The sequence below is a fragment of the Pogona vitticeps genome, chromosome 4 (assembly GCF_051106095.1).
Source record: "Pogona vitticeps strain Pit_001003342236 chromosome 4, PviZW2.1, whole genome shotgun sequence".
NCBI classification, from domain to species: domain Eukaryota; kingdom Metazoa; phylum Chordata; class Lepidosauria; order Squamata; family Agamidae; genus Pogona; species Pogona vitticeps.
Window position 1 is genome coordinate 46,515,633 of NC_135786.1, and position 16,622 is coordinate 46,532,254.

General features: G+C 40.1%; 1 protein-coding gene across 11 annotated transcripts in view; it reads right to left on the bottom strand.

Moving 5' to 3' along the window:
• Nucleotides 1–246: 246 nt before the first annotated feature.
• Nucleotides 247–16,622, bottom strand: part of LOC110086565 (complement receptor type 1) — a 54,567-nt gene continuing 38,191 nt past the window's right edge. For 7 of the 11 annotated variants that reach the window (XM_078391834.1, XM_078391835.1, XM_078391838.1 and 4 more), the window contains 13 exons: nucleotides 15,332–15,535; nucleotides 14,586–14,768; nucleotides 13,537–13,731; nucleotides 13,174–13,273; nucleotides 12,331–12,416; nucleotides 11,541–11,732; nucleotides 11,109–11,291; nucleotides 10,627–10,701; nucleotides 9,916–10,095; nucleotides 8,254–8,283; nucleotides 6,136–6,208; nucleotides 4,975–5,077; nucleotides 247–1,705 (listed from right to left, as the gene is read on the bottom strand). In XM_078391834.1, the coding sequence (XP_078247960.1) occupies nucleotides 5,011–5,077; nucleotides 6,136–6,208; nucleotides 8,254–8,283; nucleotides 9,916–10,095; nucleotides 10,627–10,701; nucleotides 11,109–11,291; nucleotides 11,541–11,732; nucleotides 12,331–12,416; nucleotides 13,174–13,273; nucleotides 13,537–13,731; nucleotides 14,586–14,768; nucleotides 15,332–15,535 (1,568 nt within the window). In that variant the 3' untranslated portion in view covers nucleotides 247–1,705; nucleotides 4,975–5,010. Of the gene's footprint in view, nucleotides 1,756–4,974; nucleotides 5,078–6,135; nucleotides 6,209–8,253; nucleotides 8,284–8,898; nucleotides 9,096–9,915; nucleotides 10,096–10,626; nucleotides 10,702–11,108; nucleotides 11,292–11,540; nucleotides 11,733–12,330; nucleotides 12,417–13,173; nucleotides 13,274–13,536; nucleotides 13,732–14,585; nucleotides 14,769–15,331; nucleotides 15,536–16,622 lie in introns of those variants that run through there. The other 4 variants (XM_078391831.1, XM_078391839.1, XM_078391832.1 and 1 more) reach the window with 4 other exon arrangements.

The window sequence follows — 16,622 nt, forward strand, 5'->3', positions numbered from 1 at the left end:
GTATATTTATACCACTCTGAGCGGCTATATTATACTGTATTGTTCTCCCTTATAAAGTGTGGTGTATATTTCATCTCCTTTTTCTGAATATGTGCCTTAACTGCTGAGCCTCTACCCTGGCTTTCCCTTGTTATACTCATTTCAAGGCTGTAAAATTTTTAAGGTAAGAATTGGATGAAGGGGAGATTCTTCTATGGTGTTTGTTGGTTCATTCATTCATTCAGAAAACATGTTCAGAAAGAAAACTTACATAGACATGATCAATTTATTTATTAAACACATTTTCTATAACACTTTGCATTCAAAACAATTTACAAAACAAAAAATGGGCAAAATCCTGTTCATGCAGGTATAGCATAAAGTTATACCTGCAGAAATGTGCTGGTGTCACATGCCCCTGGTGTGACCAATTGCACTGTTCACCAGCAGAAGTGCTTTGTGGATAGCACTTCTGCCTTAGCACTATTGTAACTGCACCCATTCAGTTACACAATAGGATTTTGTTCAATATAATAGTCATAATTAAGATATCTTGCAGTATAACAATACATAATAATATAAAGTATATCAAAACTTTAAGTGATGACAAGATTTATGAGATCAGTTAACAGATATCCAGTATCAACAGAATATTATATACAGGAAGATATTTGTTAAATATTTCATAATATGAAATCTAACAATAAAATAGTTTCAGCACATCAAGCCAGGAAGCTAATTTACCTACCAAAGATCATCATCTATCAGTGGGATTTTCCACAGCAAACTATTATTTGCTATAATATCATTAAAGGGCTGGCAGATTACACAGTCAGCATGAATATTGACAAATGTACAGTGGTGCCTCACTTAGCAATGTTAATCCGTGCAGCAAAAATCGCTGCTAAGCGATTTCATCGCTAAGCGATATTAAAAAGCCCATAGAAATGCATTAAACCGCCATTAATGCATTCCTATGGGCTTCAAAACTAACTTTAAACTAAAATCCTCCATGGGGCGGCCATTTTTGGTGCCTCTACAGTGAGGACACACAGTGGGTGGCCATTTTGGAACCGCCGATCAGCTGGCCGAAAATGGGGGCTTTGCGATGATCGCTTCCCTGTGATCATCGCAAAGTGAATTTTCCCCATAGGGAACATTGCAAAGCGATCGCTTTTGCGATTGCAAAAACATTGTCGCAAAGCGATTTCTTCATTAAACGGAGCGATCGCTAAGCAAGGCACCACTGTACTTAGTTTCATTAAGTTGACGAAGTAGACTGGGAGTCAAATTGGTTAAGATGATTTGTATTACTTAACACCTGACATTGTAAGCCAATCAGCATGAACTGATGCTGAGAACTGCTACTAGTTAAGAAGCTGGGGCTTATATTTCTTATTGCACTCTAGTCACATGACCTGGTGCATCACATGGAATAAAAGCACCAATTTCTCAACTAGTGAAAACTTGCTGAATTATATTTCACTGTCCAACTACTGCTATTATGCATTGTGGTTCGAGACTGGAGCTTGACGATAGAAGAAATCTGTTTTGTAGCACACTCTTCTTTTCCTTGGCATTTATCAGACACAGCTAGATCGCACTAATCCAGTAGAAGCCAAAATGACGAACACCATGATGAACATAGTAGTATCCAAAATTGCCTGAATGCAACAGATGATCTGTTTTCTCCTTTGAAGGTGTGAAGCTGACCAGTGTATCCAGGCTAAATTTAAAACAAAATAGAGGCTTTTTGCTATAGAAAATTATTTATATCTGCAGGGGGAAAACAATGTAAGAATCACAATATGAATATGGTTTTTAAAGATTATTTAAAAAGAAATATTACAGATTTTCCAAGAACGAATTATGATAGATAGCACAAAAAGTAGGTATTTCTGGCACTTGTTCACTCAGTTACTGTTACCTCTGTTTTAGATAAGGTTTAATAGGAGCAGTATTCATGTTCATTTATAAATTTACAGCAGAACTGCATTGTTTCATCCAAGTAGATGGGACTTGGACAACTTGACATTATTCATCATTGATAAGTTAATAACTAAATTATGTTAATGGGGCACTTTCTAACATATACATTAATTTTAAATTAGAATATAATTTTATGTTATTTTAATATCTGAAATGCATTACCATGCACAATTTGATTCCTTCCCTCTATTTTTATTTTATTTTATTTTTTTCCTTGGGAGAAAAGTGATGACAAACCTAGATAGTATCTCAAAACCAGAGACATCACCTTGCCGACAAAGGTCCACATAGTCAAAGCTATAGTTTTTCCAGTAGTGATGTATGGGTTTTGTAATAAGAGTTTTTAGTGAATAATTCCAAGATTCTGGTCTTTTCTCTCCTTACAATATTCTATTATAGAGTATTTTCAACTTGGAGATCAATATTGATTTAAAAGATTTCTTCCTTCTCTCTTGCCCCAGTTTTCAGCTTTGGAAGAAGCCAACAGTTGCTTGAATTTTGAAAACTCCATTTATATCCTCCCTCTCAAAACGATTTTCTTAATTTCCATCTCTCCCTCGTCTTAATCTCATCTCTTTACTATTTCTTTTCACTTACATTAAGACTTTTAGCCAAGCTTGGCAATGCAAAAGCTTATCTATGCTTTTGGAAGGACAGATATATGGTGGTCAGAATTCTGTTGCACAACTTTATGCTGAACAGCTGTACCAATGTCGTTAGTCATGGCCATTTTGGAGGAATTCTTAGTTTCCTATTCTCCACCCCAGGTTCTACAGCTTCTAAATCCTTCCCTAGGATAAAAGGGATCCCTGGAATCTTTCTGGGAGAAGAATGAGAAGAACAGGGAAATTGAGGGATCATGGATTCTAGTGCTTTATTGAAGAATTCAGGCTTTTGATTTTTTTTCCATTTTTAATAACATTTCTTAATACAGTTGTTTGATTATTTGAGTCAGGAGGGTTTGTGCTACCTAAAGCCAGTCCTTACCTTGAATATCTACCAGAAGCCTGTATATTTTCAGGGTATATTGGAATTTCTACATTCTAGGGTTGGTTTAAGAATCAAAGTACAAGCTTGTGGATTTTTGGAACTCCCTGGAAGCACTGCTTAGTCAGGTTGATTAAGGTATTGGGCAGGAAGATTTCCCCAGCCATCAGCACCTTTGGCTCTCCTGGTTTCACTCAATCTTGGACAGTCAGGGTAATGAGGCTAAGTATTTAATATGGTTCTGTCGAAACCCTGACGGAATAGGAAATGTTTAATTCCTCCCAAATAGCCATGGATGATATGACAGTTGTACAGTGCAAAGGTGCACAACAGAATTCTGGCTACAGTTTACTTATTTATATCTCAGTCTGTCACACACACAGTGAGCTTGAGGCAGTGCACTTAGCTCTTTTCATTCCTGCTTTACTGCCACAACAAAAGCCAGTTTGGCAGCTTTGCAGAAGGGCAGGAGTTTCCTGGATTTCACTTTCCTGGTAGCATCTGCTATTCAAAACTAAACCTGTTATTGTTTCTGTTGCTGACTTAACTAATGCTAAAATATTGCTAGAGAGATATATATGCTAACATTCTTATTTACATCAATCACTTTTATTTTAAAAACACATTGAATTAAATGTATTGCCTATGTATGTTAACAAATGTCTAACTTAAATAAGGATTTAACCAATTGTAAAATATTAGTGCATATCTCTGCATATTGGTAATTTTCTATAGGTACCGTATTTTTCGCTCTATAAGACACATCTGACGATAAGACGCACCTAATTAAAAAATAAACAAAACTCTGCCCCAGCCAGTTCATCATCCAGAAGCGCTCCCTGCCTCAGAAGCAGAGTAGAAAGGCGGCATGGTGGTGATGATGGCAGTGGGAAGCCAAAGAAGATTTGTCTCGATCGCCGAGTAGGTTGGGAGGGTAAAAAAAGACTGGCAGGGGGGCATATGGAGTGAAAAATATGGTACCGGTATTTGTTTTCTTTAAAATAAATTCGAATAAAAAAACACCACCCTAGCCAGCTCATCATCTTGAAGTGCTCACTGCCCGGGAAGGGGAGGAGAAGGGCGGCATGGTGGTGATGGCAGTGGTGGGAAGCCAGTATTCGCTCCATAAGACACACACACTTCCCACCCTTTTTGGGGGGGGAAGTGCGTCTTATGGAGCAAAAAATACAGTAGTTTAAAATGGAAATTAAATGATTTACAACCACTACTTACTTTATTTATTTTGTTTAATCAAGGTTATTTAAAACATTTTTAAAATCTAAATTTCATAGAGTGTTCCCTAGACTCCCCACTTTAATTTTTTAAGACTGTCTGAAAAGGAAGGTCTTGATGCAAGGGAGGAGTCAACCTGGCTTCTTAGGGCTGCACATTTCAACATCTGGGAGCAGCCGTGGAAAAGGCCCTCTCATGTTATTGTGTTCTTCTTTCAATTTATATTCCACCCCACAATGCTCAAGCACTCTCTGGGTGTTTATAACATAATTATGCAAATAATACTTCACCCCCCCAGCAAGCTGGGTATTCATTTTACCAACCATAGAAAGCTGGAAGGGTGAGGCAGCCTTGAGCAAACTACCTGAAGCCATCAGGATTGAACTCAGGTCATGAGCAAATGCTTGACTGCAGTTTAATCACTGAGTCCCAGGACTCTGTCTTGCAACTATATTTCAATCAAGAGCAATATCTTTTAAAAATATGAAGATTTCTACCTGTTCCAGGCCTTGTTTTTTTATCTCATGCATTCATATGTCTGTATCTTTGCATGGGTGTATTAGAAAGATTTCTCCAAGAAAGAAAAGGAATCACTGTGAATTTTCTGTCTGGAGAAACATACTGTAGATTTCTCTGAGGAAAAAGGTGTTACTGTTCAAGCATATTCCCATTCTATATTAGATATACACTGGATATTATTTTACAGAGTTTCATTCATAGCCACTTCGTACAATACAACTGAAATATTTTCCATTTGAACAAATGTATCTTTTTGTTCAAATTTACCATTTGCTGTAAACATGAAGCTTCTTCCCCCTTTCTTCAAGGTCGTTGTTGAACTTGACTCTCTGGACATCTATATATTTTTCTATTTCCAGGGGTATATTTGCTTGGGGGAAAATAAGGAAATAATAATATTTAAAAGTAAGTTGTAGTTTTTGAAGAAGTAGCTGTGTTAGTCTGCTAGCATATCAGACAAGAAAGAACAAAAACACAAGAGACGGAAACATGAAACCTTAAATATTAACTGCCATAGTTTAATGTGAGCTTTCGTGGATCAAGTCCAGCTCCTCAGACAGTAGTAGACTCACACAGTGTTTCTGCCTCCTTTTTGTTCGTTTGTCTAAAAGATAAAATGGTCTTGATCCCAGAGTTCCTTTCAACAGACCTTCCTATTTGTATGGTGGAAGGAGTTATAAAAAGAAGAGAATACAGTAGTACCTTGACTTAAGAACTTAATCCGTATTGGGACTATGTTCTTAAATCGAACCACCATTTCCCATAGGAATGCATTGAAAAACCATTTAATCTGTATCTGCTGTTTTTCATTATTAAGTTGAGGCGCTGTTCTTAAGTCGAAGCATTAGTTCCCATAGGAACTAGTGCAAAACCAGTTAATCCGTATCTACCACTAGGGGGCGAATATTTATTTTTATTTTTTCTTTTGACCTAAGGTGAACTTAGGTTAAAAAAAAAGGGCAGGAAAGGTTTTCTTCTTCTTCTTTTAGGTTCTTAAGTCAAGGCTCTGTTCTCAAGTCAAAGCAACTTTCTGCGAACAGAGCCATTCTCAACTCGGAATTGTTCTTATACAGGGATGCTCCCAAGTCGAGGTACTGCTGTATGTTATTTTAAGGCCAAGATTTCTCCTAATAACATTGACATCTATTATCTAAGCAGCTTATAAAATAGCTTTGCATTACATGTCATTTTCTTTCACAGTAGAAATTTTAGTCTTACATCCATTCTGTCAATACAGAATGTGAAGGAGACATCTGCATTTGTGCAAAAGGTTAGGGCTCTGACACTGGTAAAGATAGCAGCTGTCCCTTTATATAAACTGTAGGATACATACTTATACAGACAGTTGGGTCTACTTAGCAACTCATAAATCTGAGCTGGAAATATGTTTAACATTATTCTGCACAAATACGAGGGAAAGTGCCTTACTCTTTCTTCCTCTTTGAAATTATCACCCATATGCCACCAGAAATAATCGACAGTAGGACACCAACTGCAGCTCCTGTTAAAACAAAACAATAATTTAATTTCAGCATTTGTTTTGTGTTCTTTTTCTTAAGAAAGCAGCTAGAAGATGGTGGCAATACAAAATCCAATACACTAATATGAATATTTATGTTTTAGAAGTACACAGGAGTGTATATCTGACATTATGTGAACAGTCAAAACAGCATTCTGTAGGTCATTATTGATGGCTTACAAATGTGTGAAGGGGTGGGGGAGCGCTCACGCCAGCACTGATGGGCAGGCGCTCCTCCACTGCTTCGGGCATATGCCTGAGAGCACACATGTACCTGCGAGGGGGCCCACCGCCTTCCTCGGAGGCTCAGCCGGTCTGTGGTCCCAAAAAGGTTGGGGACGACTGAACTAGAGAACTCGTTGACCTAACCATGGCAGTTGCCTTGTTTTTGGGTAAGCTGTGGTTAACTGATGGGAAAAAAGGAATCACTTTCTGGGATTTTCCTTTGGTGTCTATCTTGACTGCTGATATAAAATTTTCATCATTCAGGCCCACCTTTGCTATGTAAAACTTGACATCCTTTTTCCTGATTAGAATGCAGGCATGATCGATATTGCAAAGCAAAACTGAACCATATCCTCACATTTTTTATTTTCAACATAAAACAACATTCCAGAGTCATTAACTAGAGGTGGTTTTTGTTTGTTTGTTTGTTTTGAAAGGTTCAATAAAGGTACTAGCCACTTCTAGCTAGTTTCATGCAGACAGAAGGGCTGAAAACTGAAATACATCTATCTGGACTTCCATTCAACTCTGTTGAATTCAGAATAACTCTGTTTAGGATTGTATAGGAAAGAAAACAATGTTTCTAGTGCAACGTTTTGTTTACTGACATGTTTTGAATTTCTGTCACCTTCTTGATGAAAAAGTTTACAACTGAACAAAGTTCCTACCGGAGTGCACTCAATCTTTAAAAGAAATACGGAAACTTAGGATAGCTATTTGGAACAAACTTCTTAGTTGTATAAGAGACCATGTTTATCCACTTTCTTAAGATTTTAAAAAATAGATTCCTGCCTCCCTTTGAATGGAAAAACAATAAAGTCAAACTTTTATCTATCATGTCCTAATCATTAAAAAACCCACAACTTTTCCCGAGTCTTTTGAATTTTCTAGAGAATACAGGACACGGCTAATTTTGCTGCTCTTATTCAGATTAGAAATATTTAAAGATTAAGGTGTAGAAATATAACAGGACTACATTTTGAGAACAGTATGACCTGCAACAAAATTGTGCAGTGTGGAGTACTCCAGTCTTCCAGCCATCATTCAGCATTCCGGGCTCACCTGGCATGCTTAGCCCTCATAGGTATGCTAGTATGCTCTTTTAGTTTTTTTTTCCCTCCTCCTCCAAATGTTGCAGTTTCTCAGAGCATGCTGATACCCCCCTCTTGTTTCTCCATAGCCCTATGCTGGCTGTGTAACTTTCTTAATTCAGCACTTGAGTTCGTTATTAATACATGTAGCGGGCCACTCTCAAGCCTCCACCAATACAGGCCTCCAAGAGTGCTCACTACTATTGTTCACTTGCTGCCACCAACCTATCCTTAGTACTCACAAAGGACAAGTTTTTCTTTCGAACAAATAAAGTGTTTATTGATTTGTACAAAATAAAAAGGGTGAATCACAGGTAATAAATCAAGTTGTTGATCACGTTTCTCAATTACTAGATCACACAGACTTTTCCCTCACTGACTATCTCTCTCAAATCTATCTCACTCTCTCAATCAACTTCTCTCATCTTTTCAAACTCTCCCAAAACTCCTCCTTTCACACATCACACACCTTATATAATCCAGCTCCTCCCCCTTCTGCACCACCCTCCGTCCTCTCATTGGCTGAGGTTCCCCTGCCCAGCTGTGACGGACAGGTGAGAGCAGAGCTGTATGCCACAATACATACAATTTCATCAAACAGAATTTAAACAATGGGCACAATATCCTCATTTAGGATGGCTTAATGTAATTAATATATATGGGGTTGTATCATTATCAAGGATGTAACTGTATTATCCTGAAATTACTTACCAAAACCTATGTAAGTTTCCATGTATGAACCTAGTGTGAAAAGTCAAATAAGAGCAATTAGTTGCTTTGTTTCAAACAGGAAGATCAAATATTTTAATTAGAAGCTTGGTTTGAAATTATGAAACTGATTTGACTGATTGTTGTTGTGATGTGCCATCAAGTCATTCCTGACGTCTGTGAACGGACACTCTCCAAAATGTTCTGCCCTCAACAGCCCTGCTCAGCTCTTCTAGACTCAAGCCTGTGCGTCCTTTAGGGAGTCAATCCAACTCATATTTGTTCTTCCTCTTTTCTAGCTGTCTACCACCTTTCCTAGTATTATTATCTTTCCAAGAGAATCCTGCCTTCTCATGATGGGTCCAAAGTAGGACCACCTCAGTTTCAACATTTTTGCCTTCAGAGATAGTTCAGGCTTGGTTTGATTTAGGATCCATTTGTTTGTCTTTCTAGCAGGCCAGGGTATCTGCAAAGCTCTCCTCCAACAACCTATTTCAAACAAATCAATTTTTTTCTTGTTAGTTTTCTTAACTGTCCAGCTTTCACACCCACACATGATGACTGAAAATACAAGACTGTGGATGATCTTAGTCTTGGTCTCAAGTGACACATCCTTACATTTGATGATCTTATCTAATTCCTTCATTGCTGCTCTTCTTAGTCTCAGTCAGTCTTCTCTTTTTTGGCTGCAGTCTCCATTCAGTCTGAAGACTGAACCAAGGTATACAAAATCTCTATTTACATTTCTTCATTGTCAGTGTTAAAGTTGTGTGATTCTCTTGTAGCCATGATTTTTGTTTTCTTAATGTTCAACTGCAGTCCTGTTTGGTCCTTTTCTTCTTTCACTGATTATTTGAATGAAAATACTTCAACAAAAAGAGTATTTCGCAAGGTTTAGCAATGTAATTATACTATCTCAAAAACTACCAGAAAGAATCACAAAAACATGTCTATGGGTATATTAGGACTTCTGTTATATTCATCAGTTGATTAAAGTTATATTACTATGCCAGAGAACTATCATTCAGTGACTACATAGTCAAGTACAGTCCACCATTTTGGCAAATGTTTTATTCCTTACGTACAAAAGGAATTAAAAATAATGCAGCTGTAGGGTATATCCACTCTTCCACCATTCCAACCATTTTGGTGTCATTTTGTCTCTAGTATCCTTAGCCATGCAATACAGAAGCCACAAGTGCGGGAAAACAAACAGATTAAGGCAGGGAATAAACCAGCTCTTCAAAGAGTTACCTTTTTATATTACCAGCTCCTAGTATCTTCCAGGCAGCATTGCCACTGGAGTAGACTATTGCAATGTATGTCACATATTTATTTTTATCTTTGAAAATGTTTATACTATTTTTATTTAAATGGCAGCAAAAACCTCAAAGAATAAAATCATGAGAAAATGAAGTGAAGTCAATTGATAGAAGTATGAAGCTACTTCACAATCTTAACACAGGGTAATCACTCATATACAAACAGATTAAGGATTATTAACACAAGGAGGTAAGAAAGGAATAAAAAGCTCAACTCCTGCTAAAACCTGTTGTCATCTACATAAACTACTCCAGGAAATTCAGATTCTACCTCAATCTTTCATGAAATTCAAATTTTATCTCAACTCCAGAGAGCCTTTATATGTATTTATTCTCTACTCACCTGGTTTACAAACTGGCACAGGTGGATCCCAAATGGAACCATGCTGACACTGAACATGAGGACTACCTTTCAAAACATAACCCTCTTCACACTCCAGAGTCACATTATCTCCAACCTCAACCACAGTTTCAGTATTTAACTTCTTCCCACCAGAAATCTGTAGGAGGATGCAGCCAATTGCTGAGAACCAAAAGTAATGAAAAGGTTTATTAGATACATGAAGTGATGTAGGAGTTACATGCAAAGTACAAGTATCATTTTTATAATTATGGGCCCCACCTTGAAAATTGAATTTTTATGGCAAAAAAAAATTATTAAATGCAGAATGTGTACCTTTTACATAATATATAGAGGAAATCTACCCTGCGGTTATATGCCTGTTTCCATGGCTCAAAGCGAGCACTTCTCTAACCACAGTCCAAATCCCATTTATTTATTTATTTATTAGATTTCTATCCTGCCCATCTAGACCAAAGGTCTATGACCACCTATCATGGAGCATGTGTTTTTCTGCAGTTTGCTTGATATTTTTCTTAGCACAGTTAAAGCCCCAAAGAAAACTAACCGGGCCTCATATCACTGCAAACCCTTGACTGGAAGCACTTTTGAAGCATATCTGTCAGTCCCTTGTTTGGGTGCAGTGCCACCCTGATGAAAGTAGAAATGTGACTATTTAAGTGTTCCTCTGGTATTCAGATCATTTAGTTTTACCTGGGGTTTTCTCATTGTTGGGTCCTGTATCCATGTGTGCCTCATGTCCCAACTGCTGTTTCTGTGGATGTTTTCCTGGCATAGAGGGAAATTAGTTTCATGTTACAAGGTTCACGAATGGAACGACAGGATAGCATTACGAACACCCATCCCTACAGACATCCCATGATAGTTGCCAAGTTTGGAAGTAGTAGTAGCAGGAAGAAAGAAGGGGATAAGGGGCTCTCACAGAAAATTTTGTACCATATACAATGAAGGCGCATTTTTCTCTTGTTAGTGATAAAAGACATATGTTTACAGAACTCCTGAACTTCTGACCTGCATTCGATCTGGACAGATTCAGGGCGCCATCTCAAGGCTGATCCAGGCTTCCCTTTGATGAACACAGAACACTGCATGGCAGTGCACATCCCTACTAGCTAGTGGCTCTCCTTGTTCGACGTCATGCTCTTTCAAAGGGAAAGCTTCCTCCATATACTTGCCCTGTTCACAGTGAGGGAGAGGTGGCTCCCATGTGCCGTCCATCTTGCAACGGATCTCTCTTGAGCCAGACATTGTGTAGCCCTTGTTGCAGTCAAACATGACACTTTGGTTTTGTATGTACGTTTGAGAAACCCCGCGAACAATCCTTCCGTTCTCAAGGTGAGGCGGTGGACACTCAATCACTGAAAAACAATAAAGAGAGGAAGAAGAGCAGGTTTGTTTCTATGTCTCTCTCTTTAGCTCTTTGGATGCCATATCATGGATGGATAGGTTAGCTCTGACTACCTGCTGAGTAATATAGAGACTGGATCATTAGTATTTTGGGGTAGGGGAGAGAAAATATATATGCGTTCACTACCAAAATAACGTACTACCAAATTCCCAGGCTTCCGTCTTTTCTCCACAAAGCACAGGAGAACTGAAAAGCTCACCTCCACAATATGCACGGCCACTCCACTCTCCATGGAACCCATCCTTAGAGGTACAGTGAATGTGGGCATCTCCGAGAAGCGGGTAGCCGTCTTCACAGGTATATGTTACAACTGTCCCATAAGTGAAGTCATCCTCGTATCTGCCACTGTGTGTGCCATGAGGAATGTCTGGTGGTGGGAAACATGGGATACCTAAAGGGAGAACCATCAGAAGGCACATATTACAGACTTATCTGGTAGCTATTTCTTTTAATTTGAAGTGAGCAATCCTGTGGCATGAGGAAGAGCTAACCTGAGGTGTCTGCAAGTGGGTCAGACCAGAACCCAAGGACAGGTCCGAAGGGTTGTGGCCCTTCCCTGAAAGGGGACGGATTTGCACAAGGATTCCTGGTAGCTCTGTGGTTTCTATTCTGTCTCTCCCCAGTGGAGGAAACGGCCATTCTAACCAACCAAAGAGACTCGGGGGCTGTGCAGGAAACTCTCCAACCTTCTCTGCCACAACACGAGACTCAGAGCAGAAAGGGTTTGCCAGTCGAAGAACCAGGTCTGCAATCCCTGCCTCCCTCAGAATAAACCCAGGATTGTCTCAGATTGGGAGATCATGGTTGTCCACATGAGGCCGGGTCGCCCCCTGCCCCTCCTCTTGGAGTCAGTGGTGGAGCTCACACCAGCTTTTCCCTTCTTCCCCACACATATTTTGGAGAGGCCCTGAAACCGTGAAACTGTATCGTGAAGGAGCTCATCTGGAATACAATAGAGATACAGAGATGCCAAGGCATGTTCCACGTACGCTGACAAAAGGGAACGTCACCAGTCCACTGCACTCTTCTGCCCAATATCTCACACCTTCGTGAAGAAGCACCGAGTAGCCTGTGCCTATATTCAAAAAAACCCAAGCATTGTTGAGATATTAGTTTCTTTCACATTCAGGTGCCTCCTGCTTAGCATATTAAAGAATTATTTCCGCTGATGATTGTGATTCTGGTGTGGAAAATAAAAGGTCACTTCCTCCTACACCCAAAGAAGTAGTTCCTAAGTTTGCTACCATGTGTTCTAAACAAGAGTCTTCGACCATAAAAGATGCAGTCAAGTAACCGTTTGTTAATGAACATCCTGCTTCATGAAGGACTCACAGAGTAACTGCACTCAATGGGGAAAGCGGATCTGAAGGCAGACATTGAAAGCCTTGCCAGGTTCAGTAATTAGGGGGTTCTCAAATTAGGCACCTTTCCATCCTGTTTTTACTTCACCTGTTATCAAAGTTAAACGGCAGGGAAGGAAGGGCCTCAGAACCCCTCTGAGCATATCTGGGAGAGGCAAGACCAACTTCAGGTACTCCCAGCCTCCAGAGGAAGGGAGAAAGGGTTTTCAGCCTTTATTCAGCACCCTCTCAGGATAAAATAAGGGCACTTCTGAAACGCTTCAAGGGCAGAAGGTGTATTCCTGAAATATTCTGGGCCTTTTAAAATAATTCCTTCTCTTTCACAGGGCAGGAATTAGTTTCCAAGAAATAAAACAGGCAGTCAGCTGAAGCCCAGCAAAGCTGTGGGAGTTCTTGGCTGCTCTCCATTCAGGTATTCTCCTCACCTTTTAAAAACAGAAAGGAAACTTTTCTTGGTTCCCTAATGCTTACCCTTCGTCACAGATGTAACTGATGGTAGAACCAAAGAGAAAATCCCCTGATACAATCAGCCTGCCGTTATCTGGATATCCTGGATGTCCACATGATTGTCCTAACATGAAACCAGAGAAATGCTATTTTACTCCATTTCATTTTACATTTATCATTCACTCAGAAGCACAATACTGATTGAGGTTTCTTTTGTTATTTCAGGTAAAAGAAAAGAAATGCACCAGGGGGGAACTGCATGGCCTTATTACTCTCTTTCATATAAACCCCTGAAATAGTGGGTACCTTATGAGAAGCCCTGCATAGAATTATCCTGTTTTTCCTCCCCTTTCTCCCTTCTTCTCCTGCCAATGATCAAAGACTTACGTTTACAGAATTCCTGAACTTCTGACCACTCTTGATTTCTAAAGCATATTATTGAAGACTTCAATCCAGGAACTTTGAAATATCCTGGGCGGCAACCGTATTTCACAGTCGAGCCAATAGGAAAAGAATTATTTCCCTTATATTCATCAAGGAGTTCGGCAAAATCTAGCCTTAGCGCAGGACCACAAGACCCTCCTGAGAACAGAAAACAGCAAAGAGGTTGGTCACTGTTTCTGTGCTTCTACCCTCCAGACTCACCCCAGCTCGTTTGTCTTCAATATGGAAATGGCGCAAGCCATCTCTCACGTGCATTCTATTCCATGGTTTGTGAACTTGCAAGCTACCATTTAGCGGATTTGCTGGACGAGTGGCTTACAGTATGATATATAAGCATAAAGAAATGAAAGAAAGATGAAAACTGTGAATAAAACAACAGAAGGCTAAAGCTGCTATGCATGCAGAATGAGACAAAATCCACTATGAAAGCGCATGAGAAGGGAACAATCATCGCACAGAGAATACAAAGCTGCAAAGAGTATCAAGAGAGTACTGTTGGGGAGAGCGTTCCTCAGGCAGCTCGCTACAAGAAAATGCCCATGGTGCACGCCTCCATGTTGTAAACATGTGGTCCCACATGTGGAGATGAGACTCTCCAGTTTCGGAAATCAGTAATAACTGAAGCAGCTTCAGTTTAAGGATTATTCCAAAACTATACTTATAAATGCATTAATGTTTGTGGGAGCCTTATGCCACATTGCTTAAACTGAAGAACTCCAGCCAAGACTCTGCTCACGATCTGCGTTCAATCCGGACAGATTCGGGGAGCCAGCTCAAGGCGGACCCTGCATTTCAAATTTGTGAGTTCTGTAAATTGAGTACCCAGCTCGCTGGGGGGCAGGGGTGGGGGAGCAGTATGTAGCATCCATTATTAAATTGTACACCACACCGAGAATGCTTTAAGTGTGATGGGGTTATATACAAGCAGGACACTTCCCGTTTGCATTGCTGTGGTTTGTCAAGATGGACCACCTTGTCGTGACAAAGTTTACCTTCACAGAAAGGGGCAGAGGAAGACCATGTCCCTGATGATGTGCAATAAATAGTGGCCTCTCCAATAAGAGCATAGCCAGGATCACAGGTGTAATTCACAAATATTTCAGGGGTATATGCTGTGTCTTCCTGGTTGCTGTAACTCCCGTTTGGCACATCTGGTGGGGGCTGGCACTGCACAGCTGGAAGGAGAAAAGAAAATGTAAGGATGGGAAAAGTGAATTTAGGAAGGTGCCTGACCATCACCTAATCAATGTTGTTTTTGTTTCCTTTCTTTAAGTGGACCTAATTAGCTCAAGAAGGATATCAACCCTGAGTGCTCACTTGAAGGACAGATGCTGAAGCTGAGGCGCCAATACTTTGGCCATCTCATGAGTAGAGAAGAATCCCTGGAAAAGACCCTGATGTTGGGAAATTGTGAAGGCAAGAGGAGAAGGGGATGACAGAGGATGAGATGGTTGGATAGTGTCACCGAAGCAACGACCATGATTTTGACCGAACTCTGGGAGGCATTGGAAGACAGGAGGGCCTGTGGTGCTCTGGTCCATGGGGTCACAAAGAGTTAGACACGACTTAATGACTAAACAACAATTAGCTCATGAGCCATGCACAGCGTTTAAACTGCTGCCCGGCCAAGGCCAAGCTAGAAATGATATGGATGTGTCAAGTGCAAGTGTTTGCCCCGTGCCCCACCCAGGCCATGCCAGGAATTGCGGTGAGGTATCGTGTGTGCTAGTGGACTCACCTGATAAAAGCGTTGTAACTGGCTCGTCCCTGCTCCCTGAGCCGTCCTGACCAGCATCACCAGTTGTCTCCAGTCCACTCAAGGCCGGCGTGCTGGACAGTACCGTAATTGGAGTGGACCTCTCTTTGTCCCTGTCCCAATGTGATGCCTGGGCCATCATCCCTTTGACTTCCCATCCCAACGTTCCTTCGTTGTGCTGTTCAGCTTTTAAAATGGTAAACCTTGTCATTAAGTTGTTTGTGAAAGCCCTAAGCTTAGCTCTAGTGTGATCTTTGGATTCTCTTGCCGACTGGCATGGCTGTGCCTCACTAGATTAAGGGGTTGCCCCTAGCCGACTTAGCAGCTTCAAGGGCAGAAATCCTGTCTTGGGGTTGCTGCCTTATGAGCCATGAGCCCTCATCAGATGAAGACTGTGGTGGTGAAATCTGAGGTACTGGTTGTTTTTTCATCAGCTGTTTTCCTTTCTTATTCCCCTGGCCTTTCTTCGGTGCCATTTTGTGTTCTAATTTTACTACTGACCAATAAACTAGATTTCAGGAACCTGGCCTCCAGTACGTGAAGCAATACCCAGCTTGCCCAGGCACACTGTCAAACATGTAAGTGTTGGATAAAAATCCTTATTATACTTCACTTTATAGATATGTGAATATTATTAGTATTTATTAATTTATTTTCAAGTTAATTTTTAAACTAAATTATAATTAATTAATTATCCACTATTTGATTGTCCCCCATTAATCCCCACTTTTAAATTAAATCCAATTAATTAATTATCTTGCCACCGAGATGCACAATCAATTACCGGTAATCAATTCAATTGAGATACTAAATATTATTAATGCACCAGCAATTTATTTACTTACTGTCTATAAACCCCCAGCAATCTGATAGATTAATCAACCAAATTAACTTTCCTTTTTAAAATATATACCTATCCGGATCTAATTAATTCAAAATATCAAATTATAACGAGTCCTAGATTGCCTCTGATAAACTATCTGTAGCGAACAGCCCTCACCTATCCGTCACAGCAGAACAGTGAAGAAGGAGCCTATGAGTGGAAGGAAGGTGGAGTCAAGGGAGGAGGACACTATCCAAGCCAAAAAAATTGGGGAGGGGGGAATTAAACCACTAAATTACTGGGCAACTCTTCCCTTCACATCAGCTATGGTCAAGCGGCCAACGGATTCCAATTCAAAATTAAAGGCGGGTGCCATGCAATTTGAAACAGTGGAAGGGGGGAGGCATGCGACTTGTTGTCGAACTTAACGGCCAAACCAAGCCAACTCCT